At 41.4% G+C, this 26461-nt stretch overlaps 2 protein-coding genes across 2 annotated transcripts; one reads left to right on the plus strand and one right to left on the minus strand.

Annotated features, from left to right (window-relative positions):
• Positions 1 to 4520: 4520 nt before the first annotated feature.
• On the minus strand, positions 4521 to 10760 carry WDR53 (WD repeat domain 53). The gene is made up of 3 exons (XM_054983563.1): positions 10305 to 10760; positions 8750 to 9245; positions 4521 to 7116 (listed from the first exon to the last, which is right to left on the minus strand). The coding sequence occupies exons 2-3, from the start codon at positions 9227 to 9229 to the stop codon at positions 6535 to 6537; spliced, it is 1062 nt and encodes a 353-aa protein (XP_054839538.1). The 5' UTR covers positions 9230 to 9245; positions 10305 to 10760; the 3' UTR covers positions 4521 to 6534.
• On the plus strand, positions 10759 to 18509 carry FBXO45 (F-box protein 45). The gene is made up of 3 exons (XM_054983564.1): positions 10759 to 11086; positions 13508 to 13864; positions 15550 to 18509. The coding sequence occupies exons 1-3, from the start codon at positions 10829 to 10831 to the stop codon at positions 15733 to 15735; spliced, it is 801 nt and encodes a 266-aa protein (XP_054839539.1). The 5' UTR covers positions 10759 to 10828; the 3' UTR covers positions 15736 to 18509.
• Positions 18510 to 26461: the final 7952 nt, after the last annotated feature.

Genomic DNA, 26461 nt, shown 5'->3' on the forward strand with positions numbered 1-26461 from the left:
ATACTCTGTTATGAGGACTAGTCAAAGGAAAAATATGTCCCAGGAAACAACTCGGATCCTTGGTTGAAGAAATATATTCAGATAGTAGATATAACAAACCCTTATCTGTAGTAGCCTTAGAACTGTGCTTAGAGTTCCAAAAGAGCTAATGACTGTAATCTTTTGAGAACTAGGGGAAAAAAGATTGTATAGCTTTTAGAAATTTGTGATGCCTTTTCTACTACAAAGTTTACTTGATCTGAGGTAACTTTGCTTCTCAGTTTTCAGTGCGTAGCTTGGGGACTAGGCAAATACCCTGTAGTGGGGTGGCAGTGTCCCCAGCAATTGTACTGTAACTCCCAGAAGATGTCACAGGGAAGCGATAGTGCAGCTGTGACAGATGGAGGAATCAACCCCAATCAATCCCAGGATGGCCTCTATGGGAACCTAGTCCCAAGGGAAGGGGAGTAGTCGAAAGGGACCACACATTACTGGGCCGTGCCCACAGTACACAAACCCTCCCCCTTAAAGTCTCTGGGCCCTGCCAAATAGACTGAAGGCGTAAAACCATGAGGGCTACTCTGGAAACAAGGGACTAAACTCTACAAACCACACTTCCTGAAGTGTATAGTCAATTAATTAATTTCGATATATTTTACAGTATATTAAAGTGACAAAGTGCAAAAAGTGTTCCACAATAATAAATAAATATAACAATTCACATACAAACGGACTTCAGTTTACGGCTACAAAATTGCCTGTAGAGCTGCTGTGAACGCTGAAGTCTTTCAGCCCATTGGGGCTTCTGGATATTTACAAGGAAACATACAAGTGTTCATTGTTTCTGTGACTCTTGTATTTCGTATGAACGGTTGTAGCTCTGAAGTGATTATATCTTCTCCACCAGTTGGACTGTTTTGTAATAATTGCATGTGTAATTATTTTGGTATTTATTGGAATAACTATTGGAATATTTATTGATGTATTTATTGAATTATTGAATGTATGGTTAATTGTGAGTTTGTATGTGAATTGTTATATTTATTTATTATTGTGGAACACTTTTTGCACTTTGTCACTTTAATATACTGTAAAATACATTGAAACTAATTAATTGACTATTTTGAACTATACACTCTGGGAAGTGTGGTTTGTAGTGTTTAAACAGAGGCAGCAGCACAAAAGAAAAAGGGGACAGGGGCCCTAGCACCCTGTGCACCAAGAGTGATCCCAAGCAAATCCACCCAGGAATAAGCCCTATGTGAAGCAATGGGGGAAACCCAAGGACAAAGGCACAGGGAAAGCAAAAGGAACATGGGGCTGGCCAAGGCCTCCCAGCACCACAGTGTGGATGCCAAGGCCAACTCTGAGGAGCGCCCTGGGCAACCCCATCCACAACCACTGGTAGAACAACCGGGGGCAGGGGGAGACCGACTGCTACCAACAGGTCCACAAGCAGGGCCTTAATGTGAGTCTACCAACCATCCATGTTCCCAGCGAAAGCCACCAGCCATTCGAGGTGCCCAGTAACTGCACCCTGAGCTGCCCTCCAAGCACGGCTGACCCTGGGCCACAGAATCCCTTCACTTGTGCCAGGTCTCCAGCCACTCCCTCTTGATGGTTGCCCACATGGACGAGATGGTGGAGGGAATGCTCTGTGCATAGCAGGGACCTAAGCCTGGAGGTCTGGCAGTGGCTCATAATCTCCAGCCCCCTACAAGGGGGCTGCGCTGGTCACACCATCTGGAGCCAGTCAGAGCACACCATGACACATGCAGCCTCCCCCCATCCCCTGCTGTCCCCTTTCCACTCCATCCAAGGAAGTGGGGCCTGCCTGCTGTGATGCCTCATCCACAAACACTCACCCTGGAGTCCCCAATGCCCAAGGTTTGGAGGGTGACTGACCTTGCCTCCATGGCCCATCTTGAAGCTGTGAGTGTGCAAAGATGCTCCACAACACCAGTGAAGAAGGTCAAGGAGAAGCCGCCTTGGGAAAAATGGAGAGCAACACATCAGTCAGCGGGGGCAATGCTGGCCCACTACCATCTCTTCTCCATCTGTGTCTACCTCTCCAGCTACAGTGGAGGTGACTATCCCATCGCTGACTTCCATCTACTCCTGGCTTGCAGCCAGGGGCCTGACACAGGGACCAGCCCAGGCACTCAGTGTACCCACAATGGTAGTAATATCCTCTTTACTCAGATCCACCACCTCCGAGCTGGCATGTGGATCAGTCTCCTTGCTGGCTTTAGTTCCCAACAACCCAGCACTGGCCTCCCCACTGAAAGAAGAAAGGAGTGAACAGGCGGCAAGGCAGGACAATCCCTGCTGTGGCCCCAGGGGTGCACTGCAGCTGCAAGGCCAAACACCCACTAGACAGGACCTTGATACCAACCACAGCCACCCAACTATGATGGATGAGATCACTTCATGCAACACAGCCTTGGGACTGGGCAGACCCTCCACCACCAACTGCTTTTAGAAGATGTTCTGGGCACATGGCAGTGAGCGGATCTAAAGGAGTCGGGCCAGTTCTGTTGCCATGCACTAGACCGCATAGTGGTGAGTGGTAGCAGAGTTGCCCTTACGGATGGAGAGTGGCATCCTCTACTACTAGCCCTAACAGCAGCTCTTTCTCTGCCTCAGTTTAGTTGGGGTGGCTTTGGGCATCACCACTGCAGGCCCAGTGCAACCATGCCAACATGCTACTGAGGAGTTCAAGGGCAGGGCGGCACACCAGGGTTATTGCTGGATCTTGGAATGCATCCCCACTCCCATCTCATAGGATGGATGCAGATGGATGCTTTCTGGTGATGGCAATAGGTGGTAGGCCAGGTTCACGGGGAGCACTAGCCATGGATCCTGCGGTGTGGGGAGGCCCTCCAATGCAAATTGTTCTTCTAGCCAGCTCCCCACTAGCCGCCAGATGGCTGCAGCCAGATGGCAGCCCCAGTTCCTTCTTCCCACCATCCCTCCAGGGATCCAGTTGATCCATCTCTTGCCTGTGCTGTATGTGTCATATATGACTGTACCCATTCATCCATGCCAATGTTAATTCTGACACTTATGTTCTAATGCCAGTTATTGTAAACATAATCCTGGTGTAACTCGATTTCCTGTTGCTAGTATTCTAATGGTTTCTCAGGCTTTCACAGGTGGCTATCTGTTGAGCTCAACTATTTACGACCTTGGACTTTCCCTTGGACTATGATATGGCTTTCTTCTTAGTGGCACAGCATCATAGCACAAATATGCAAAATGTTCTCACACTGAAAAAGCAGCAAGGGATTGTTTGGGAATTGGGAGGGGGAAGAAAAGCAGGGTAGAAAAGAGATGTATTTTTCCCATGTTGCCATTTTTGTCAAACTTCTACTTGAGCTACTTAGATGATTACCTTACTCCTACATAGACCTTTGGACCTGAATATGGAAAAGATCTGATTTCTGAATAAAAGTCATTTAACCAAGGACCTGTGTCTTGCTATATTGATCCAGGGATCTGTCTGCCATATCCTGTCATCCAGAGCCTGACATTATGTTGGGTTGTCACAGAAATGCTGCAGTAGGCATACCAGGCATTACAGTGAGTGCATCAGCACCCTGCAGTAGGGTTACTAGTCCCAGGTTGGGAATCTCCTGATGTATGGGTAGAGGCTGGGGAGGGCTGTGTTTGGGAAGGGGAGGGAGCTCAGCATGGATGTGATGCCACATAGTCCACTGTCCCAAACTGCCATTTCATCCAGGGAAACTGATCCCTGTTGTCCAGAGATCACTTGCAATACTCAAATCTCCAGACTCCATCTGGAGGTTAGCAATCCTCCCCTGCAGGTCTTTGACAGCACCTTCTTGGAGCAGTTGTGTCTGCACAGGATGCCCACTGGAGCCACCTGTGAGGAGCTTGTCCAGCGCTGTAAGGCCAGGTGCCTACCCCCAGGGCTATCCCCATTCTGAAGACGGTGCTGCTGCCAGTTAAGCTTTGTGCTGCCTGCCGTGGGGCTGTCGGATGCAGCCACAGCCCCTGGCTGGGGGGAGGGGCAGGCTGGGGCCCCATGAGTGCTGGACATGACACTTGTTGGCTTCCTGTGGTTTGCAAGGCATGACAGCAAATGGCGGGAGTTAATTTTTCCCGACTCCACAGGCACCTATGGGCTGTGCCGTGGCATTTGCTGGTGTAACTTGCCACAAGTTCTAGGGGGTGTTTCCAGGTTTGAGTGGCTTAGGGAGCAGACTAACTCCACCATGCCCCTGGGCCTGACCCCCTTTAGGATTGCACTGAAACTGTATGTTTAAATTTTTACACTGCTCTGCCCACATTCCTTGAGTGACAGGGCTTATTTAAACTAAGAGGATCTGGAATCTTTGAGTTCAGCAGTCACCAAAAACACTCTCCATTTTGACATCAAAATACATTTGTCTTATAGAAGAAGGAAAATTAGTATGAATGTTTTTTTTTAAATGATAAACTGATGCAATATTCACAATTTAAAGAGCAGGCAGAACATTACAACACAATTGACAATTTAGTAATATTGAAGATATAGCTTTATTTTTTCATTTATGCTGCTTGTGCTGAATATACCTTTTGAAAAACAATTATTTAGTTATTGGTGTATTGGGTAAAAGAATCTGCAGGATTCAATGCTTATCATTTTAAGGTATTAGTGCAATTGTATATTACATTTGTCATAGTGCCAAATTCTTTAATACTAAGATAGCAGTAAAATCCTAGTCTTTCAACATTATAGAAAACAACCAGACATGATAAAATTCGTGTAAAAGTACTTCTGCACATAGAAGCTTTGAACTCACAAATTGAAAGTCTTAGTAATTGGTTAAATCATCCACAAATATAAAATGCTCCAGGCCCGTAGAACTTGTACTCCCTTTTTATTATCAAGCATACTGCTTTTAGATAGTTGCTCTGGAAGGTCAAACAAACGGGGCATAAGGGCTGAGGCCCTGCCGTCCTGCTGCATCCCAGCACTGGTATTCAGAAGTTTGCTGCCTCTGTATATGGAGTCACCACAGACAGTAGCCATTGAAGGACCTGATTGGGGGAAGCAGCCAGTAAAGTGGCTGCCTGAGGACCACAGCACACAGGGTCATATGGGGGAGATGGACCTTTGGATATCTGGATCTGAGGCTGTAAAGGACTTTAAAGGTCATAACTAGCACCTTAAATTGGACTCAGAAACAAACTGGCAGCCAATGCAGCTGTTTTCAGGTGGCTGAGATATATTCCAATTGGCTAGCCTCTATCAGGCTGTCACATTCTGAACCAGTTGTAGTTTTCTGTTTGTCTTCAAGGGCAACTCAATGTAGACCACATTATAGCAATCTAGATGTGAGAAGCATGGATCAGCAAGGCCAGATTGGTTGAATCTAAAAAAGGAGAGATTTGGAAAACCAGATGCAGCTGATAGAAGGCACGCTTGGCCACTCAGCTAACCTACTTATCAAACAGCAAGGCTGGGTCCTTGAGTACCCCTGAGCTCTTACGCTACTTTACAAACATGGACTCCACTCCATCCACTATAAGGGGTTCCAACCCCTCTAAAACATCAGCCTTCACAACCAGCATCATCTCTGTCTTCTTTAGACTCATGTTCAGCTTATTTCGCTTTAGCCATCTAACCACAGCCTCACCACCAGTTCAGAGTCAAGACAGTGGTATCTAGAGACTTGGAGCTGGGTGTAATCTGCATAATGATGACACCCAACCTTGAAGCTCCAGACAACCCCATTCACTGGCTTCATAAATACTGAAGCATATGGGTAGGTGAAATAATATAATCTTATGCCACTCCTCAGGACAAACCCTATTGATTCTACTCCTTTGGTGGAAACTCTGTGTCTGTAGATTGACATCAACAAAGACAGTTAAATGCTCACAATTCCAAAACCTTGTAACATGTAGTTCAATAACTGCAACATCAGAAATAAAAGTAAGCCAGGACGGATATATTCTTAAAAACAAACAAACAAGGTTCTGCACTTTTGTGTCTGTTTCTACTATCTTGGTGCTTTCTTTAAAATGGGACAAAATACAAATTACCAGGGTGTTAAAAGAATGGAGCAAAGAAAGTCACTGACAGTTTTCTTGTGAATAGTTTACAAGCTTTTTAGAAAAGAAAAAATACATAGCTGTTTAAACATTCTCTTCAACTTTTCCTTCTAGCTTTGGATCAATCCCACTAACAAAGCTGTGCATGATTTAAACCCTCCTACACCTTTATCATGAAAGGTAGTGCAGTCTTAATAATACTTTCCTGGGGGTATGCCCCTCTGACCAGACTTGAGTAGGTTTCTAAGTAGATCAGTGTACAATTGCTCCCACAGTCTTGCAACTGACATGTTTCATTGCAAGCTCACCAGCAATAAGCATAACATAGTTTAACACAAGGTTCCCCAGTACTGAAACAGTAACTTAGCTTTATCAACTATCAAAATAAATACATTTTAGCAATATTTTAGCTGCAGCTAGTTTAATTTATTGGAGGTAAATAAAGGAAAAGGTGCATCATAGAAACACTTTAGCCCAATCGGACAGTTATGTCTAAGGCTCAGCAATAGGATAGACAGATATACTGCTAGTCTGATCAGCAACAAGTACTCTCCTGGAGCCTTTAACCTCCACATATGAAATCCAGTTCACCTTTTCTCCATGTTCAATGGTCAGTTTTGGTGAAATCAGTACACCCTCATTTGTAAACTCTGCATTCATTTTGTCAGCTTTCTTGGTGGAGTTGGGCATCCTGATCTTTCGTCTGTGAATGGTTTTGACTGGACTCTTCTGTTTCCCTAGGTCATTGCTGACATTCCACAACAACACTTTGCCATCATTTCCTCCTGTAACCAGCCAATAAGCTTCAGCTTCTGGTAGAAAGCAAACTTGTGACACTCCTAAGGAGTGGCCTTTAAATGCCATCGTTTGTTCAAACTTGGTACCTATGACCTGGAAGATTCTGATTTTACCATCTTCAGCACCACAGCCAAAAACATTGCCACAAGTTGAAATGGACAGGGAATGGACCAGGGGAGGGTTAAAGAGCCGGCCAGCTGACTTATCCTCTGATTCCTCCTCTTGCAAGTTTTTGATCCACAGGGGACGAGTTTTCTGCAAGTTCCACAGCATAACCTTCAAGGAAAACAACCTAGAATTATTTGATTTAGTATAGGCCCACTGTATAGTAGTATTGTATGCTTGTGTTTTGAAGTTGCCTTCATGCTGCCCTGTTCCCTTAATCAAATATTCAGGCACCTTTCACAAATGATGCTTAAATAAGATTTTGTCCTCCCATGTCTATAGACTGAGTGAAAAAGCTCAACTAAAATATATCGAAATGGTTTTCTTCTTCTTTCTGTAATGCAATGTCATCAGCAGTTACCTGCTCTAGTATAAAACACTCTTAGCAACTCATGTAAAAATGTCCTAAGCCCCATTTCTCCCTTAAGGTAATCAGCAAATCATAATTAATCAATAATCAGTCCAGTCCTAAAAATAGTTATTCACTGCATGGGTAATCCCATTGAATTCAACATGACTGATGCTCAAGTAAGTGTGTATAGGATTTCAGCTGAAGTAAATTTCTCTGTCAAGCTTTGAAAAGAAAGCCTTTAGCAAATTACTTAAAGACTTCTTTAAAAGAATGAATTAAAATGCATTTTTTAAAAACTGAAAAACCCTCTTCAAAGAACAAAAGTTCTCAAAAATTCAGAAAAAACTGGGTTCTTCACCCCAAAAGCTCCCTCACATTTTTTTCCAACACAAAAATTGGAAAAACACCCCCCAAAAACTCTCCTATGAAATACTTTATCTTTTAGAATTGATAAAATGCTTCTTAAGGCAAGGGTTTTCACATTCAGAATGTATAATGTAAAAATGTTTGTGGACCTCCATTTTTTCTGGAAGGAAAAATTAGGAAATTTGGGGGAACACTGGGAAAAAACCCTCTTATACTATAGATACGTGATATTTTTAAGATATGCTTTGTTTAGATGCAATTAATTTTGGCAACAATTAATATGCTATGTGTTAATTGAGAATACATTAAAGACTGCAGGGGCTTCAATGCTATCAAGTTTAGCTTAATATCAAAACATTCTAGAAGTCTGCTGTGATTCTATGAGAGAGTTTCTGTCCAAATAATACATTTTCTTTTGTGTACTATAGAATTTGTTTTCTACCTTCAACTTATATTTTTTCCTATCTCTCAAGATGCCAAAAATAAACGTACATGAGCCACACTTCTCTCAAGTATTAGGTATACTTGCAATTTTTCTTACACTTTTAAATTCCATATATAGTAAAATTTCATATACTGACAAAGTTACAAATACATTTCATGTTATTAACTCAATCAATAAAGTTTCAGTTTGATCAGGAATTTCCCCCCAGCTTAAATATTTCCAGAAACTTTACATCTATAGTAACAGCACATCCACAGGGGCACTTTATTCTTTAAGAAGTTCAAGAGCTAAACCCAATTTCAAGTTTTAGTTTTAGTTAGTTTAGCCTGGTTTTGATAGTTTGGTTTCAAAAGTACCTAAAAGCTATTCCTTTTCACCTTGCCTATTTGTTGTATCTTAGCTAGCACACTTACTACTATTTTAAAGCAAACATCTAGGTTCCTGATGCACATCCTGGCACATGAGGTTCAGCCAAACTAATGCAAATAGGAGACAAGAAGGTATGGGGGGAGGTAATATACACATCTTGGCATATACACATTGTTAGTATTCAAGCATTCAACTGCTTTTATGATACCCACCTTCATATCCAGACCACATGAAACAAGACACTGAGGCCTTTGAGGCCGAAACACAGCAGAAGTACAAATATTTGAATGTCTTCTCAGGCAGCGGCTTAAATTCTTGCTTTCCAAGTCAATTATCTTTATGGCTCCAGAATCATCTGCAACAGCTAAAAGTCTGTCTGTTTCATTTACTGAAAGATAATTGATTTCTTCCTCATTCACATGAAAACATTCAACTGGCTCCTTGAGACACCTTATATCCAGCATACTAACAGTTTCCCCATGAGAAGCATACAGTCTTCTGGGACAGATAGGAGAGAACACAATGCAAGTAACATCATCTGCTTTATGGAGCCATGTCTGGTCCAATCGATGCCCTTCCTCACTCCAGATGGTCAGTTCACCTCCTTCTGCTCCTGAAGCCACCAAACCATCTTTGTTCACATTCATACATAATATTGAAGAGGAATGTCCATTGGTCCACCTCTCAGCCATAATACTTCAAGAGATACTAAAAAAACAAAAGCCAAACTTTAAATTAATAAGGCATGAGCTGCTGTAACAGTGGTCGGGCTGTGAATCAGCACTCTGCTCATTTGAATCTCACTACTGCCATGAGCTCTGCAGGTGGCCTTGGATAAGCTACTCTTCTCAGTCCCAACTGTATTGTGGGGATTATAATACATTGGCTTTGTTCAGCGCTTTGATTGGGGCACTAATCTTTCTAATAAGAGTAGTATATAAGTACAATTACTATTAGTCCCAATAGATAATTCCAGGAATGCCAGAGTGGGTAGATACAATATTGTGTTCATGTTGAGATACTAGTTTCCCCAATACAGCACATAGTGACCAAAAATCATGAACTCATGACAATAGAAGCACTATTAGAAAGGATTTCTCTTGTAATTACTAAATAATTATCTATCATAGTCAATGACTAAGAGGATGCTAATCTTTTCAGGTCATCAAATCTCATGGACTTAATTTGATCCTATTTATTTATTTAATACATTTTTATCCTGGCCTTCCTCCAAGGAACTCAGAGCAACATATATGGCTCTCTCTTCAACCATTTTATCTTCACAAAACTCCTGTTCAGTAGATTAGACTGGGAGAGAACGACAAGACTATAGTCAGACACTGAGCTTTACGACAGGGCAGGGACTTGATCTAGTCTTAACGACTAAACTCGCATTAAGAAAACATGAGCAGCTGGGACTAGGAAAGCATTAATTAAAGAAAGTATATGCAACGACCGGAAGGAGGGAAGCGAACTCCCTGGGAAGAAGAAAACGGCCATTAAAAGAAAACTTACTTACGACTAAAGAGTCCGTGGTCCCGGAAACACGCCCATAGCAAAATTTTAACACTGCAATCCTAAACAAAGTTACTCCAGTCGAAGACCATTGATTTGAATGGGCTTAGCCTGGAGCAGCTCTTCTTAGATTTACGCTGTAAACACATTTATCAAAACGTAAACCTTACTGACTCAATAACACTCGCACAAAACGTAACTGCAGCGTTCATCACAATCCCACTGCCAGGAAGGGTGGACGGCTCGAGTTACCTTTAGACAGAAACAGTCTCCAACAGCCTCTCCATGTAAAGACTCCTTTTCCGGCGAAGGAAATTTACATCACCTCAAAATCACTTCCTCCCTTTGCATGAACAGGTGGATTTTTGCGCATGTGTGTAGAGAAGAGCCCTAACAGTTTGCCCTCGTTCAATATGGCTGCTTCGCCTTCAGGGCCTAGCTCCGCGTCAAAAGAAGAAAGGAACCATAGCCCTGGAGGCTGACGGGGCGTCTTTAGGCACAGAGCTCATCCCCGTTACTCTCCCCTCTCTGAAGTGAAGGCGGGAAGAAGCGCTTCCCCACATCGGGTTGGGCTGAGCCTCACGAATGACAGGATCCGTTTCCGCCCGCCCTTGCCGGCAACTAAGGCGTTTGGCGCTGCCCTCCTCGTCCGGCTGACGGCACCGCTCGGGTCGTTGGTTGGCTAGTGGGCTGGCGCCACCTTTTGCCTTTGCCAGGGCCAGTTGCGAAGGGTCGAGCGCGCAGGCTGGGCGCAGGGTGGGTGGTCGCCTGAGGCGATGGCGGCCGGCGGCGGGGCGCCTGGTTTGGCGGCCGGCGCGGGGGGCTGGCGCCTGCCCGGGCGAGTGCTGGAGTTCGTCTTCTCCTATCTCGAGCTGCGCGAACTGCGGAGCTGCGCGCTGGTGTGCAAGCTGTGGTACCGCGTCCTGCACAGCGACGAGAACAGCGAGGTGTGGCGCAGCCTGGCCGCTCGCAGCCTGGCCGAGGAAGCGCTGCGCACCGACATTCTCTGCAACGTGCCCACCTACAAGGGCAAGGTCAGGCTGCGGGGACAACCCTTCCCTCTCGGGCTCCGTTTCTCTCGTTTCCAGACCCCGGGAGGTGGGGGGCGGCAAGGCAGCAGCCTCTTGCATCCCTTCCCGCGTGTGCACTTTTGCTGGGGCTGTTTGAAAGCCTTGTCAGGTGTAGGCCCTTTGGTTGAAATCTAGGGGGCTAAAATGTAATGCAGGAGATGTCAGGGAGGCTCTTTTGCCCAGGCTCAGAGGCACGGGATGTTTTATTACTTATTCCAAGGTAAAAGTTTTGGCATTAGAAACAGATACTAGAGAATGCTTCAGATGAAGCACAGCCTGCATCTCTTGCTTGGATAGCCCATGCGCTCATAAAACAAACATCCAGTTGTACTTTAAAAAGTAACAACAAGTTTGAATTCCCGTTCTACCATGGAAGCTTGCTGGGTGACCTTGGGCCAGTCACACACTCAGCCTAACCTACCTCAAAGGGTTGTTGTAAAGATAAAACCGAAGAGAGGAGAATATTGTAAGCCACTTTGGGTCCCCATTGGCAAGAAAGATAGGGTATAAGGAACATACATGTTTCAGAGAGAAGTGACTTTACCATTAAGAATTTATATCTATTTTAATCTAAACTTGGATTATACAGGGGTGGGCAAATTGCGGCCCGCAGGCCACATGCGGCCCACCAAGACAGTCACCTACCGGACGCCTGGCACCGAAAGTTAACTAATGAATGCAATCATTTTAAAAGGTGCGGCCCTCCGCTAACCTCTGCTCCCACAAAGTGGCCCCCGAGCCAAAACAATTGCCCACCCCTGGATTATAACATAGCAGAAGAGGGGTGAAATTTAGAACTGATTTTTTAAAGAATAAGATAGGGAGGTTACGATAAGTAATACCTTTCTCAGAGTATATGAATAAGGGAATAGTTAAATAAATATACTGATGGGGCATACTATATATACTATTATGTTGGTAGATCAGATTGTATATTATATAATGAATGTGCAGTATGGTGCTGTGTGCGGTGCCACATTGGTGGCAGGGCGCACAGTAGGGGTGTTAATACATATTATAATGACAATAGTATATTTGATAGAATATATGTTTAAAAGAAATAGAATATGTTTAAACTAAGACTTTTGTTATATATTATATTATATTATATTATATTATATTATATTATATTATATTATATTATATTATATTATATTATATTATATTATATTATATTATATTATATTATATTATATTATACTGGTCTGCTATATTGAGGGGTATAAGATTTATACTATATTGATAGTATAATTGATAGATGTATATTATACTGATAGAATATTTGATAGTATAATTGATAGAAGCATGCTATATTGATAGGATATTTGATATATATGATAGAATACCTGAGGGGGAAAAAAATTAGAATGTGCTTAGACTAAGGGAATTATCAAGTAATAAGAGGGGGTAAGGGTTGGAAAGCTGTTGGAAGTCGATAGAGAGGGGGGAGGAAAAGGGTGGGGGATAGGGTTAATTAGATATTGAGGGAATGTATGTATTGAATTTGAAAAGTATACTCACCAATAAAAATTTTCTAAAAAAAAAAAAGGAACATACATGTTTCAATATGAGCTTTCGTGAAGTCAGCTGTGATGCACAAAAGCTCATGTTGAAATAAACGTTGCTGGTCTTTAAGGTACCACTGGACATTTGTTTTATTTCACTACAATAAGCTAAACTCTTTGCAATCACCATGCACTCATACCTTATAGTGTGAATATAGTCCCTGAATGTGTGTGGATGTGGTACCTTCTCATTCCATCTTCTGGCTGTGACCCCAGATACCTTATGTTTTGGGGATTGTAACCCCAAAGTCATTGCCTTGGAGGCTGGACAAGGTGCCATGTCAGGTAGAGATACCTCCCTCCAGAAAGACTGAAAAAGTTTTTTAAAGGCTCCATTTTGCCTCTTGCATTCTCTTGTATTTCTGGAAGACTTCAGCAGACGTGTTCTCTTGTGTTGAATCAGGTGTCAGTTGTATTTATTTATTTAGTTGTAGTCCTGTACTGAGGAGATGAAATTGTAACATTTCTTTATTCTTCAAGACAGCTTTTCTTAAAGGTGGACGGTGAATGAAGCTGTTAACAGGAATTGGGTTTTCCCCCATACATGCTAAGAACAAGTGGATCTGGTTGTGACGTATTTTAGTTATAACGTTCTTAGCATTAGCCTGCCAACTTACAGACATCACACAAATTCTCTGTGATTAAAATGTACTTGTAAAAGTACCACCTGCAATTGTTACACTGTACATGCAAACATGTGCATGCTGGAGATACACTTTTCATTAGCAATAAACTTATGAAATTAGGGAGTGAATTTAAGCATTTGTACCCTCCAAACTTGACCATTCTGTCTCCTTTTTAAAAAACGCCTCTCTTTTAGGTACGTGCCTTTCAGCATGCTTTCAGCACCAATGATTGCTCAAGGAATGTCTACATTAAGAAGAATGGATTTACTTTGCACAGGAATCCCATTGCTCAAAGTACGGATGGAGCAAGGACCAAGATTGGCTTCAGTGAAGGCCGGCATGCATGGGAAGTCTGGTGGGAAGGTCCTCTGGGCACAGTGGCAGTAATTGGAATTGCTACAAAACGAGCCCCCATGCAGTGTCAGGGTTATGTGGCACTCTTGGGCAGTGATGATCAGAGCTGGGGCTGGAATTTGGTGGACAATAACTTGTTACATAATGGAGAAGTCAATGGCAGCTTTCCCCAATGCAACAATGCACCAAAATATCAAGTGAGTGAACCTTGGTGTAGTCTTAAAGCCCTGTGGGGGTGGGGGGTATGAATTATTTTCAATGAATTTATGCCTTGTGGATTGTAATTATTTTAATCTGATCTTTTTGTGAAAAATTGGTAATGAAGGGCATAACTGCAAACTGCTTGTCTGTTTTAAGTATGTGAAACCTTTAAAAACCCTGTTTGCCTTCAGAAGCCTATGTGAGTAAAGAGTCTTATGAAAGGAATGTTAACATGTTCCTCTGCCTCTTGCCAGAATGATGTGTTGATAGGGCAAGCCCATAACATATGACACAATGTCCCTCCAGGCACTGCAAATCTCCAGCAATTATTGTGGTCCATGAGACCAAGTCTGAGGAACCTTTTCGGGGGTCCAGTTACCTTTCTTGGATAGGTTTTAAAAAATAAGTTGCAATCTCAGGTCCAAGGAGATCTTTAAGTATAGAACTTCACTGTGGTGCTTTTATTTACAGCCATGCTTCTGCATTCCATTTTAGCCATTGCTCATTGAGTGCATGGAGGGGTATAAACATTTGTGTATCCCTAGGAATGATAGTGTTGGATTGAAAAATGATAATAATTTGGTATCAGGGCCAAATTTGGTATGTAAACAGTATTTTAATTGTAGGGAGGCAGATCTTAATTGGCGGGCTGGACAATAGCCAGTGTAAACTTTTCAGCGTCATGAGGATACAAATGATGTGTGTTAATTAATGAATATATTTATATGCAATGTGTTGAAAATTTTGCAACATCAAGTGTTGCATTAAAACTTTGGGATTCATACAGGCATTAGCCATATTTACCCTCTAATGCAATCCTCACTGGTTTCAATGAGATTTACTGTCAGGTAAGCATATGTACATTGCAGTACCAAGCAGAGTTTAGTCTTTCCAAGTCCATTGACTTCAATGGACATAGAAGGATGGAACACTGCTTAGGATTGCACTTCTATGGTTGCAGCCCTAGTGTGTGCAAGTCAGGCATTCCCCAAATGCAGTTGGAATATATTTACCTTTGAAAATAGTAAGATTCTGATTCATTTGGCATATGCTCCATTAAAGTCTTTAAAGTTTTTGTTCACATAGGTTTATTCCCATTTTATTTACTTATCCTTACCTCCATGTAGACTTGAAAAGACCTTGATGGATAGATTTACCAGCCTCCCAGAATGTTTGTCCCATTTGGGAGCTCTCCCCATAATGCTGCAGCAATTGGAAAGACTGTACATGGTAGTTACTGTCCCAATAACAACTCTTAAAGAGACAGAGGCCCTGCCCCCACCCCACCCACCTACTGGAATAAGGCCATTTTATCGATGAGTTCTTGTGACACTTTCTAGTATTGCTCACCAGGTAAGACATGAGTATTAGGAATAAACTTGTTTACTTTATCAGTTTAGTTGCTATCAAACTTGCCAAAAATTTTTTCTCAGTATTAATATGAAAGCTTTGTCTTTATTCTTTGATAAGGTAGGTCCTTTCATCATTGCCATATAAGGCATCGTAATAACTATACTTTGGTAGTGCTTTGGTAGTGCCCCTATGTGACAATTTGATGACTGAATCTTAGAAGCAGAAGACTTCTAAGTATTTACTTGTGCATTCTCCTCATGCCCTGTGATATCTCATACTGTATCTTTGTCTTGTCCTTTGTCCCCACCTCCAATCTTTTCTTTTACAGATAGGTGAAAGAATTCGTGTCATCTTAGACATGGAAGATAAGACACTTGCGTTTGAGCGAGGCTATGAGTTTCTAGGAGTTGCATTCCGGGGACTTCCAAAGACTTGTCTGTATCCAGCAGTGTCTGCTGTGTATGGCAACACTGAGGTGACATTAGTTTATCTGGGGAAACCTTTAGATGGATGACTTTTTTTTTTGACTGGGACATGAAGATCAAATTAATAATGTGGAGAAACCTGCATGTAAGTTAAAAGGAAAGCACGAGTGCAATGTGTGGACATGTCAGAGAAGCATCCAGGAAAACCAAAATGCTTGATTTGGAAGACCAGGCTGTACTGAAGAGATTGCTTTGTTTCCTTTTTCTGCTGGACCAGAAAAATCCTCATGGATGGTAGTGGTTGAATGGGCAGTTAACTACATGCACATTGCATAAAATTTTGTTGCAAAAGTGGCAAAATGAAATCCTGTACATATTCAAGGCAATGTTTAATAGAAGTGGTTGCGGAAGTTACCCAAGAGTTGTAGGTAGTGTTTTGTGAAAAGGCTCCGTTTTGAAATCCTTCCCATCTGTCAGCCAGTGCATTTCCCAGAGGTCATTGAAACTGGTTGAGTTTTATTTAATGTATTTTAAATGTACTGAGAAGCATGGTCTCTGGACAGCAGTTCTCTAGAGCTAAACATTGTGCAGCTATATTGAAGTGTATTTTAAAGATGGTATGTACAGAACATGTTAAAAATCAGAACAAAACAAAATGTTGGTTTCTCTTTAACTGGGATATAATTTTTAAATGGACAAACCACTACATATTAGTTGTCAGCTTTGGTCCTAAAGATGGACAATATGTATACAAGTGCACTTCTTTTGTTTTGTTATAAAGCATCTCTTGTGGCAAAAGAAGCTATGTATGCTTATTGTAAAATGGCTGCAATTCAATAACTAGAATAGAGTTCAGATAGGGAGGAGAGATAATTTTTTTGTCTTTGTTTGGCTGAAATTTTACTGAGTTTTACAAATGACAATAAGTCTTTATATTCATCTTATGAAATAAATGACTTAATGTTACAAACTGTGAACATTCTGCACCAAATACTGATGTTTGTTATCTTCAGAATTGTATGTAGAAGCAGTGCTTGGTGGATTATACCTTTTTAAAGGTGTGCAGTATCCACAGACCTTCATTTTGGCTTATAAACAAACCTGCTTTCTTGAAACCAATATTAAGTCTTGCATATTTAATTATTTTGAAAATTTGGCTTTTAAAGTACTATAAAAGTAGTGCTTAATGTCCTATAAATATGGTTTTAAAATATTTAAAGCTTAACTTAAATACATGGAATCTTAAACACAAATCAGATATCTAACATTCACAATTCAGATGCAGGCTCTGTCCATCTGTAGTAAGGACTAGCAAAATCATTTGGCTGTAGCTTATGGTGAAGACCAAGAAGGGTTTTTTTTGCAAAATAAATGATTGTGTGCACGGGAAACACAAAATCATGGCATAACTGCTTTTGTCCAAGACAATCCCCCCTCACCCCCAAAGTTTTACAGCTCTGCTTTTCTCTGAAAGAATACAACATTCATGTATCACCTGCACAGTTTGCATGTGTTAACTTTGTAAGTCCTCAGTGCAGTTCTTGGTACTAAATATCATTTGCCATACTTTATAGGGCTATTTATTTTAAGTATATGTGATAAAATATTTTGGGAGGAAACAAGACGTTTACATACTTCGTTATCTGAATTAAACATTCTTGCAAATATCAAAGGATTTGCTAGGGGTGCAAAGGAGAACTACTTGTCTTGAATACTAATTCTTGATTTCAGCAGGGAAAGTGGTACATACAGCTAGCTGAGATCTGTGAATGCTGCTGATTGCCTACATGTGTATTTTTAATAATAAACTCTTAGCCTACAGGAAAAGATTATATTGCTGCATGAAACGTTTAAAGCTGTAATTCATAACATAATACAATTGGTGGTGCCACTAAACCCAAAAATAATAGTTACAGTGGTCATTCTCTGATATTTCTGGCAAATCTAGTTCAGTTGGTCTGCACTTTAGCCATCTTGGCATAATGTCCTACCATCGTAATATATCTGGCTATTTCCAAAGCACTGCTGCTACCTCTTTATGGCAACCACAGAGGACAGTTATGATAAGTGCTTTGTTTTGAATTGCAAATCACTAGTCTACTGGTGGCCCAGGAGTAGTGGTAGCATAAGTGCGAGGCAGAAAGAGGGTGCTAAAAATGGAGGGAGGATTCAGGAGAGGAAGTCTATGCAGTAAGAACTTCATGTTTGCATGCTTTTGACAGTTCTGGCTTTATTCTTTTCACACCTTTCTCCCTCTCTGTTCAGGCACAGCATCACCCCATACTTTGGGGCGGGGGGGGGGTGCTGCATATGTGAATCTTTTTTTCTATTTGTCATGCGTCGCTTTTTAACAGGATATGTTCATATTTAGTCTGTTTCTAAAATGCAAAACTAAGCAAATAAAAATGTCTTTCAGTACTCAGTACTGTAAACAATTGAATGCAGTGGTGAAGATTTGCAACTTCTTCCATTTATAAAGATCTCTTGATAACATTATCTATGTAGTATGCTACAAAATATAGCACTACAACAAGATCCTGTGGCATGAACTAAAATAAAAGGGGGAAAGCTGCAGTTTGATGGATATGATCTGCCAGTGCACACTTGAATAGTTTATCTTATGTGCTTATTTATACATTCCGGGTAAAGAGTGTTAATCCTAAGAACTGTGCCAGAGAATTCTTGATGGTTACTTCCATTGGTATAGGATATCTTGCCACCTTTTCCTATACATTTTGCATAGCATTCTGTTTTTGTCAATTGGTCCATAATTCCTTGGGGTGCGGGGGACTGCTTATGTAAATAAATCTTTTAAATTATTACCTGAACATCAATTGCAAGCTGTAGAAAATACTGAAATAAATTGATAAAATATGGAAATATGAATGTGTGGTATTGTTTTTGTAGTTAATTGTGTTAATAGCCTGTTTGATGTAGTGGTTAAGAGGGATGGAACTCTAATCTGGAGAACCAGGTTTGATTCCCCACTCCTCCACTTGAAGCCAGCTGGGTGACCTTGGGTCAGTCACAGCTTCTAGGAGCTCTCTCAGGCCTACCCACCTCACAGGGTGTTTGTTGTGGGGATAATAATAACATACTTTGTAAACTGCTCTGAGTGGGTGTTAAGTTGCCCTGAAGGGCGGTATATAAATTAAATGTTGTTGTTAATGGAGTCTGTGGGAGAAATATTAATCCTGAGGTTCAGTCCACATCCAGTCCAGTTCATAACTTATCGATTATCAGAGAGAGGCCTGAACATGAATATACTTTGTAATGAGATCTATGGTGCTGTCCCTGGCTTTCATTTTAGGTTATACATCTCTTTGGGGAATATGCATGAGATCAAGGCTGTCACTTCTGCGTGAGTTGTAGGTGGGGCTTGGGGAGAAGGCTTCCCTCGCATTGTTTTGAGGCATTAAGATTATGCAACCACAGTGTTTCCTTCTGCTTCTTGCTCTCCCACCCCCCTACCAGCCTACTACAACAAAGGAGAGAATGGAATGGACAAGGGACTGGAGGGGGAGCAGTTCAACAGGTGTAGAGGCTATATAGGTCTCCTTCTGCCTTGCGATGTTTAAGACTGCAGCCCTAAGAACACATAGGAATAGCACTGAATTCACTGGGACATTTCCAGACAAATATGCATAGAACTTGGCTGCACAAGGGCCTCCAGGGACTCAGGGCAAAAACCTGGCAGCTCCATTTATTTTTCTGTTTTACATTTATAAATTATTCTACTTACCAGAATTCACTGCTGGGTCTCCAACCCTTTTGAGCCTGCAGGCACCTTTGGAATTCTGACACGGTGGGCACAACCACAAAATGGTTGCTGCAGGAGGAAGAGCCAACACCAAGTTTCCAGTTGTACATAACTGCTGAAAAGTCCAACATTTCAAGCAGAAGCTCTGTTTGCCAGGTTGCCTTTTAAAATGAATGTATTGTTTAAAATATGTATACACACATGAAGTATACCTATTGAAATAATTAGAAACCCACATCTGGCAATATTTGCCATCTTTTTTTTCAGGCATCTAACCTGTATCCCCGTTACATGAGCTGGGCAAGCCCCACCCAACCCTCCCACTTTCTAAAAACACTTCATGGGCACTAGGAAAGATGTCAGAGGGTACTCTGGCACCCATAGGCACCACTTTAGAGACCCTTGGCTTATGTTAACAAGCAGAAGAATATATGTTGCATTATGCTGAGCATTTAAAAATAAATCTAAGCTTTGCCTTTTGATCATAAGGAACCTAAAGTAGTTCACATGTTGGTAGATAGGACAGCTGGGAAATTGCTAAAATAGTTCCTGCAGTCTTTTCCCCTAATTGAATAAAAAAATGTCCAGTGGCACCTTAGAGACTAAAAGGATTTTATTCCATCATAAGCTTTTCTTGAGTCAGAGTTTACTGCATGAAGATGAATTCTCATAAAGTGGAGTTCTTTGCCCCACCAATATCACTGAAACCTATTCATCTTGGAAAATTGACCGAGTGTGACTGGGAAGGAGTGATCCAGGTAAGAGAAAATACTGGGGCGTTGAAGAAAAAACTATACCACACAAGTCATTTACTTGAAATTGATATAAGTTTTTGTATGAAATAAAATAGGCAGAGAAAGCTTGGAGTTTGACTGAAGCATCTGCACAGTGTATTGGCTGTCTTTGGGAACCTGATGCAGGATAAGCAGCTGTATACTATCTACTGTAGGAGTGTTTATTTGCTTCCAGTATTTTTTTGTTTGTATATTTGCAAGTCAAATGTTAAAACATAAGTCTCTAGTTGGTGTTTTCTTATTCAATAGGCATCAGATCTTGTGATGCTGACTCAGAACTTCCTACTTTTCATGCAAATTGACTGAGTAACAAAATATGTGTATATATGAATTGGCTGTCAAGCAATAATCTGTACTGTAAAGAGCTACTGTGTCTACTAGTGGCACAGAAATGTGTTGACAACATTTGGAAATGCCAGAATACGTATTAATGAATTTAGAGCACTCTGGGTCTGATTACTTAAAAAAATGACGATTTTCTAACAGCAGGGGACAGCAGTTTACCACAGAGAAGCCAACATATGCTCTAAATATGAATACAAAATAATCCAAATTGGTTACAGTTTGTCACAAATAATGATAGAATACACACTGATTAAAGAGTTTGATAAGATTTAATTTTTGGGTTTTGGAACAGTGATTTGAGAGAGGGGGCTGCCTTATGGTGCTTGCTGTCTGCTAGACTTTTTTCATTAAATAAGAAATTGATTTCACTTCAAGGAGAACGAAAGAGAAGAAGCGTTCATTCTGTTTGCAAATTGGACCAAGGCTGGGCCAGGGTTACAAACCAGTTCCCATGGGGCCACAGTTTTCTGGGATGGCAAGATGTGACTGAACCCCAGGAGACAGCCCTGAATGAAGAAGAAATCCAGTGGACACCCAAGATAGATAGGGAACAGAGGTCAGATTGTTGGAGAACAATGTGGCCCTGCCCCCAGGCTTCTGTTTTACCTGTAGGCAGCCTGGGCACTTCCAGAAAGACTACCCTTTAGTAGTGTGATCTGGACTTTCCTGTAATTGGCCCCCAGAAAAACAAGGCTGAGCCTTATCATCCAAGCCCATTTCTTCAGTTAAAAGATCCCCAACTTCACCACCTTGGTGACACTCCTGTTGGATCTCTTCAGAAAGAGAACCCCTACCCTGGGGACCGGAATGCCAGAGGGCAGTGGACATAATTATAAAGATCCTGGCTAGTCCCTTGGTGTTAAGGGGTTCCAGTTTCACCAAGCCCTTAAGGTATACACTGACATCATGGGCAGGCCTGGGGGCTGTCCTGGCCCAAGAACAGAGGGGACTCGAACACCTGGTTCTATTCATGAGCTGGAAAATGTTTCCCTGGCAATAGGGATATTCTACCCTAGAGAAAGAGGCCTTGGCAATAAAGTTGGTGGTAACATTGAATTTTAATGTTTTAAATAATCTAAATTGTTTGAATTTAAATGTTTTAAGTTGTTTTTATGAAAATGTAATATTTATTGTGGCTTTTAAATGATGTGATCCACCCTGAGCCCGCTTGCGGGGAGGGTAGAATAAAAATCTAAAATAATAAATAATAAATCATTGCAATGGTTATTGTGTAACTCTTTTACCTGGTGACATACGTATCCCTAAACTGGATGAAGGATTGGGGCTAGCACAGCAAGAGGGTCCAGTGATGCTAGACCATACACCTTCACAGTACAGTAAAGGCAGGCCAACAGCAATCCAATGTGAACTTCTTCTCACAATGGCTCTTATAGGTGGAGTACGCAGCAAGTGCTTTAAAAGGCTGTAGCAGGCCAGAGCACTGGGGAGGTGGATGTCTGAGCCAGAGCAGCAGGGACCCTGGGAAAGTCCAAATGGTGACAGGACCAAGCCCCTGGGGGAGAAGCAAGATTGAGGGCTTTGGACCCGAAGAAGAGCCAGAGTGAGGGGTGCCCTCCAATGGACAGGGGACCTCCTCAGGAGAAAGGCACATTGGTGTAGGGGAGCACCATAGAAAATAAATGGGGAGTAGGTTACCTGGGTTACATAAATGGGGAGTGGGTTACACAAGCCCAGGAGAAAGCCTGGGGAACCTGTCTGCAACTGAGAAACTAGGGACCTGGTCTGAGGCCATTGTGCTTCATGAGAGAGAACTTTGGGAAGCAGCTAAATAGCTGAATGTGTGGCCATGATTATGGCTCCTTTTTAAAATTCGGAAGTAGATGTGTAGCTGGTCTGCTGGAACTTTGTGTTCTGAGGACATATGTTTGTGAATGTTTGTGCATGCCTCTTGCCTGATTCCCAAATTACACTGAATGCACGCTTAATCTGAAATTCTCATGTTCAGCTGAACAGGTCATACAAACCTCACATTTATGCAGATACTGATCCCTGGTTTCAATTGCAAAATGAACCTATTGGCTTCTTCTTATAGACATATGTACACATGTAAATGCAGAGTGTGCATTTGTTCACTGTAATGTGAATAGGGCCTCTGTGACAACTGTTTACACTATTAGTTGATCACAGCAATGTAAAATTAGAAGTCGTCTTGTAGCTATCTGGAAAAGTAAGTTTTTAATCCTGTGTCAAAGGAGCAAATCTTTCCCTCATCCTTGCTTGTCTCACAAGGACTACAACAGTGAACTTAATATCTTGGCTCCACACTTCAGCTTTTCTGTCACCACAGTATTTTGACCAGTTCTTGATCTAGGTAAGCAGATACATTTGATCAGAAATTGCTGATTCTGGAGAGCAGTTTGTTCTGGTGAAGTTGATACTTGCAGGTTCCTAGGCTGCATCCACATGGCAATGATTTTCCATGTTCCTTTCCTTATCTCTGAATGCAACAGCATTCGTAGCAGCAATAGAGAAGCCACACCATAGTCTTCCCCACTCTTTTCTTGTCCCAGCCCCCCATGTTTGCCATTCTCTCTATCTTCTTGAATCAAATTCCCTGGGCACTTGGTCAAACTGGAGTTTGTATCGTACCGTGAACTAACTGTGTTTAATTCCAGTTGAGGGAGAAAACAACTGACTGGCAACTGATTCACATACGTGGGACTTCAAATAAATGAATGGATAATCAATGGGTAGGAATTGTTAGGTCTAGAAACGTGCAAGTGGAATGAATAAAGTACAATTATTTTACATTCAGAAGCATTCACTTTCTTATAATGAGTTCTAATTAATATCTTCTTTAAGTTACTTTCCCCTGCATTTATGCATGTTGCCATGCTCATAAGCATAGTATCTTAAAAAAAAATTTTTTTGAGGATAAATGTGAAAAATCTGCTATAAGCCAAGGTGAAACTGGAGTGAGGAAGCACATGAATTCAGGAGGGAAGATATTTTGAGCATTTGAAGGGGAGCAGCTTTTATAGATGTTTAACTATACAATCTAGTTCTCAGTCATACCTGGAAGCTATTATCATAAATTAGCTTGTTTCCCCAAAAATCTTAGGTGAAGTGAATCAGTGCTTCAAGTAAGGTAGTGGAACTCCTGGTTGCACACTGGCTGACTGACAAAAGACCCAATGAAGAAAAAAATTACAGCATTAGAATGTGCTACCCTTTTAATTAACTTCTAGTTAGTATATTTGCACCATGTAATATGTGGTTGGCCATCTTGGGTTCTTTGAGGCGTATGTGGGTCTGTGGGAGGATTCACTATAGCATTTTCACTCTGCTAATTTCACTTCCTAAAGTGAACTAACTTGGGGGTGGAAGGATGACTTGTACGCAGGTGGAAAGTACTATCAGTTTTGCCTTGCAATAAATTGCCTTTGTTTTAGAATGGGGGGGCGGCGGTTAAAATTGTTTGAGAAGGAAGCATCCTTGTGCTAAAATTGATCTTTCCCCCCTTTCTTTCCCTTCATTTCCAACAGCCTTGGACAAGGAAGGTGGTGGTAAAGGAGAAAGCTGCTGTTAATTTAAAGGATTAATGTCTTGTTATTAGGCCCCCTTCAAACAAGGCCTAATCTACAATTCAGACTCAGACAGGTAGGAGGGAAGTGAATTAACTAGTTGATGTTTTAGCCCTATACATTTTTTAGCACCTGCAGCTAGGCATTGCCCATCTCACACTTACCTCTGAGAAGCCTTCCCCTTGAGGCTTGCTTGGTGCCTTCTTTGCTTACATTTGGGTGCCATTCCAAAACCCAAACTTTGAATTAGGGATTTTATCTTACCAGCTTTTGAATGGTATAGATCATTTTGATGTTATTCAACGGCTTGTTTTATTTTTTGTGATATCCTTTAAGCCACTTCAACAAGGACTGTGAAGATGTGGCATAGAAATATCCTAAATTAATAAACTCTGATTCGAAGATGTGGGCTGTTCTTTCATAGCTAACCCTGGTAACATGCTTGCTTAACTTTCAGAGAGAGAGTTGCTGTACATGCACTAGGGTGCTAAGATTCTGTTGGATAAGTATAGTTGCAGAGTAGAGAATTTGTACAGCAGATAAAGAATCACAGACACGTGTGTTCAGCTTCTAAAATAAATGTTTACTACATAAAGGGTAAAATAATAAAGGTTACATTGGAGATAAAATAAAGAAGAGCTAACTTAGTTCCTACATCCTCACATCCTAGAGATAATGGTCTAACTAACTGGAGAGCAATGGCGTCCTGAGTAAGGGGAAAGAATGTCAATTGCCCCCCAATAAACCTAGTCAGCCAATAATCAATCCTAGATCTGTTCATTAAGCATGCAACTCCCCTTTACCCTGGCGGGAAGAACAACTCGACATCTAACTGGTCTTATGCTAACTAGTTGTGCCTATCTAAACACAAACAAATTAACTCTTTCATGACTGAAGAGAATGACACTTGTAAAATTCCCAACAGATTCTAAGCTCAGGCGGGAAGAAAACAGACCCATGACTTCAAATAACTTAATTCAGTTCCAAAGAAAAGGAATAGAATGTGACACAATGTGTCTGTGACACAATGTACAAGCCCACCCCACCCCCTTGGTATTTGAGATTATAGTTTGGAGAACCAAGACAAATAAACAAGGTGATGCTGTAGTATTTCAGTTGGATTTCCCCCCACCAGATCCAGTGGTGCTTCTGCTCTTCAGCCCACAATTGTAGAATTGACTTGTCCATCCATTTGCCTGCAATTTAATTTATGTTGCTGTTGTTGTCTGTCAGCCTTCTAGTTCATTCTCTTCTGAATTATGTGCCTTAGAGTCTTGGTTAGTCTCTTCACTTTTTACATTAATCAATGGTGATTTTCATTGCCATGTAAACATCTCTGATTTATCAGTTTCCTTGAGCTATTTTGTCTCTCCTTACCCCTCCCATGATTTTCTTTCACTTCACTGGTTGTATCCATTCTTGGTTTTTGGATAATCCTTTCCCTGCTTCTGTTACGTAATTAATTTTAAGTTCTCAGTTTCTCTCCTCGGACTCAGCTTTAACCCCAGATTACTTGATACTGAGGCCCTCTCATTCTGTCTCTGATTTTTCTCCCCGACACAGTGGTATCACACCTTATTCTCTTACCTTGAGGTCTCCCATTTCTACATCACCATCAGATCTTTCTCTTATTGCCACCTGGTTATATATGCCAGGGCTGTGGGCTGAATATCTCTGGCACAAATTAATGTTTCTTCTATTTTCCATCCCCCCTTATATCCTTCATGCATATATTTTGCTGAAAAAATAGTGTTCAAAATTTTCCATTCACAATTGTATAACTGAATAAAGAATGTGGATAAAATTAGCATAATACTTGACAGGATCTTTTCAAGTTCTATCCAGTTATGAGGGCTGACATCTTGGTTTAGCTGACGTGCAGAATATGTGTCCTCTTCAAGTTATAGCATGGGTTATGCATAAATTGATGGCTAATTTAATTACAGGCATAAAATATCATACCCAGTTTCTGCTACATTCTGGTTTTTGGAACGCCAGTGAAGCTTTAACCTTATTCAATATTTCCAAAGCACTATTCCAAACTAGATGATAACCAATATTAATGGGAAAGAAAACTAATTCACCTTCACCCACTGCAGTCAGTAAGTTTCAACGAGTGTCTTGCATGATTTCCTTCCTCCCATTTCCTTTCTTCTAAGCTCCTTCTCATTTTCAAGTGACTTGCATATGCACAAATTGTGTGTGTGCGTGTGTGTGCGTGCATGCAACTGCTGAGCTCAAGGGGTGAAACAGCTTGCAACTCACTCTGTTCCATGTGACTGCAGTTTCCGTTAGTTAGTTCCTTCCGCAAGTTCTAAATTAATCTAGTACTAAGTGAGAGCGAACAGCTAATTTTGTGTGTGTGTGTGGG

This window comes from Eublepharis macularius, chromosome 6 (assembly GCF_028583425.1).
Source record: "Eublepharis macularius isolate TG4126 chromosome 6, MPM_Emac_v1.0, whole genome shotgun sequence".
In the NCBI taxonomy this organism is placed as follows: domain Eukaryota; kingdom Metazoa; phylum Chordata; class Lepidosauria; order Squamata; family Eublepharidae; genus Eublepharis; species Eublepharis macularius.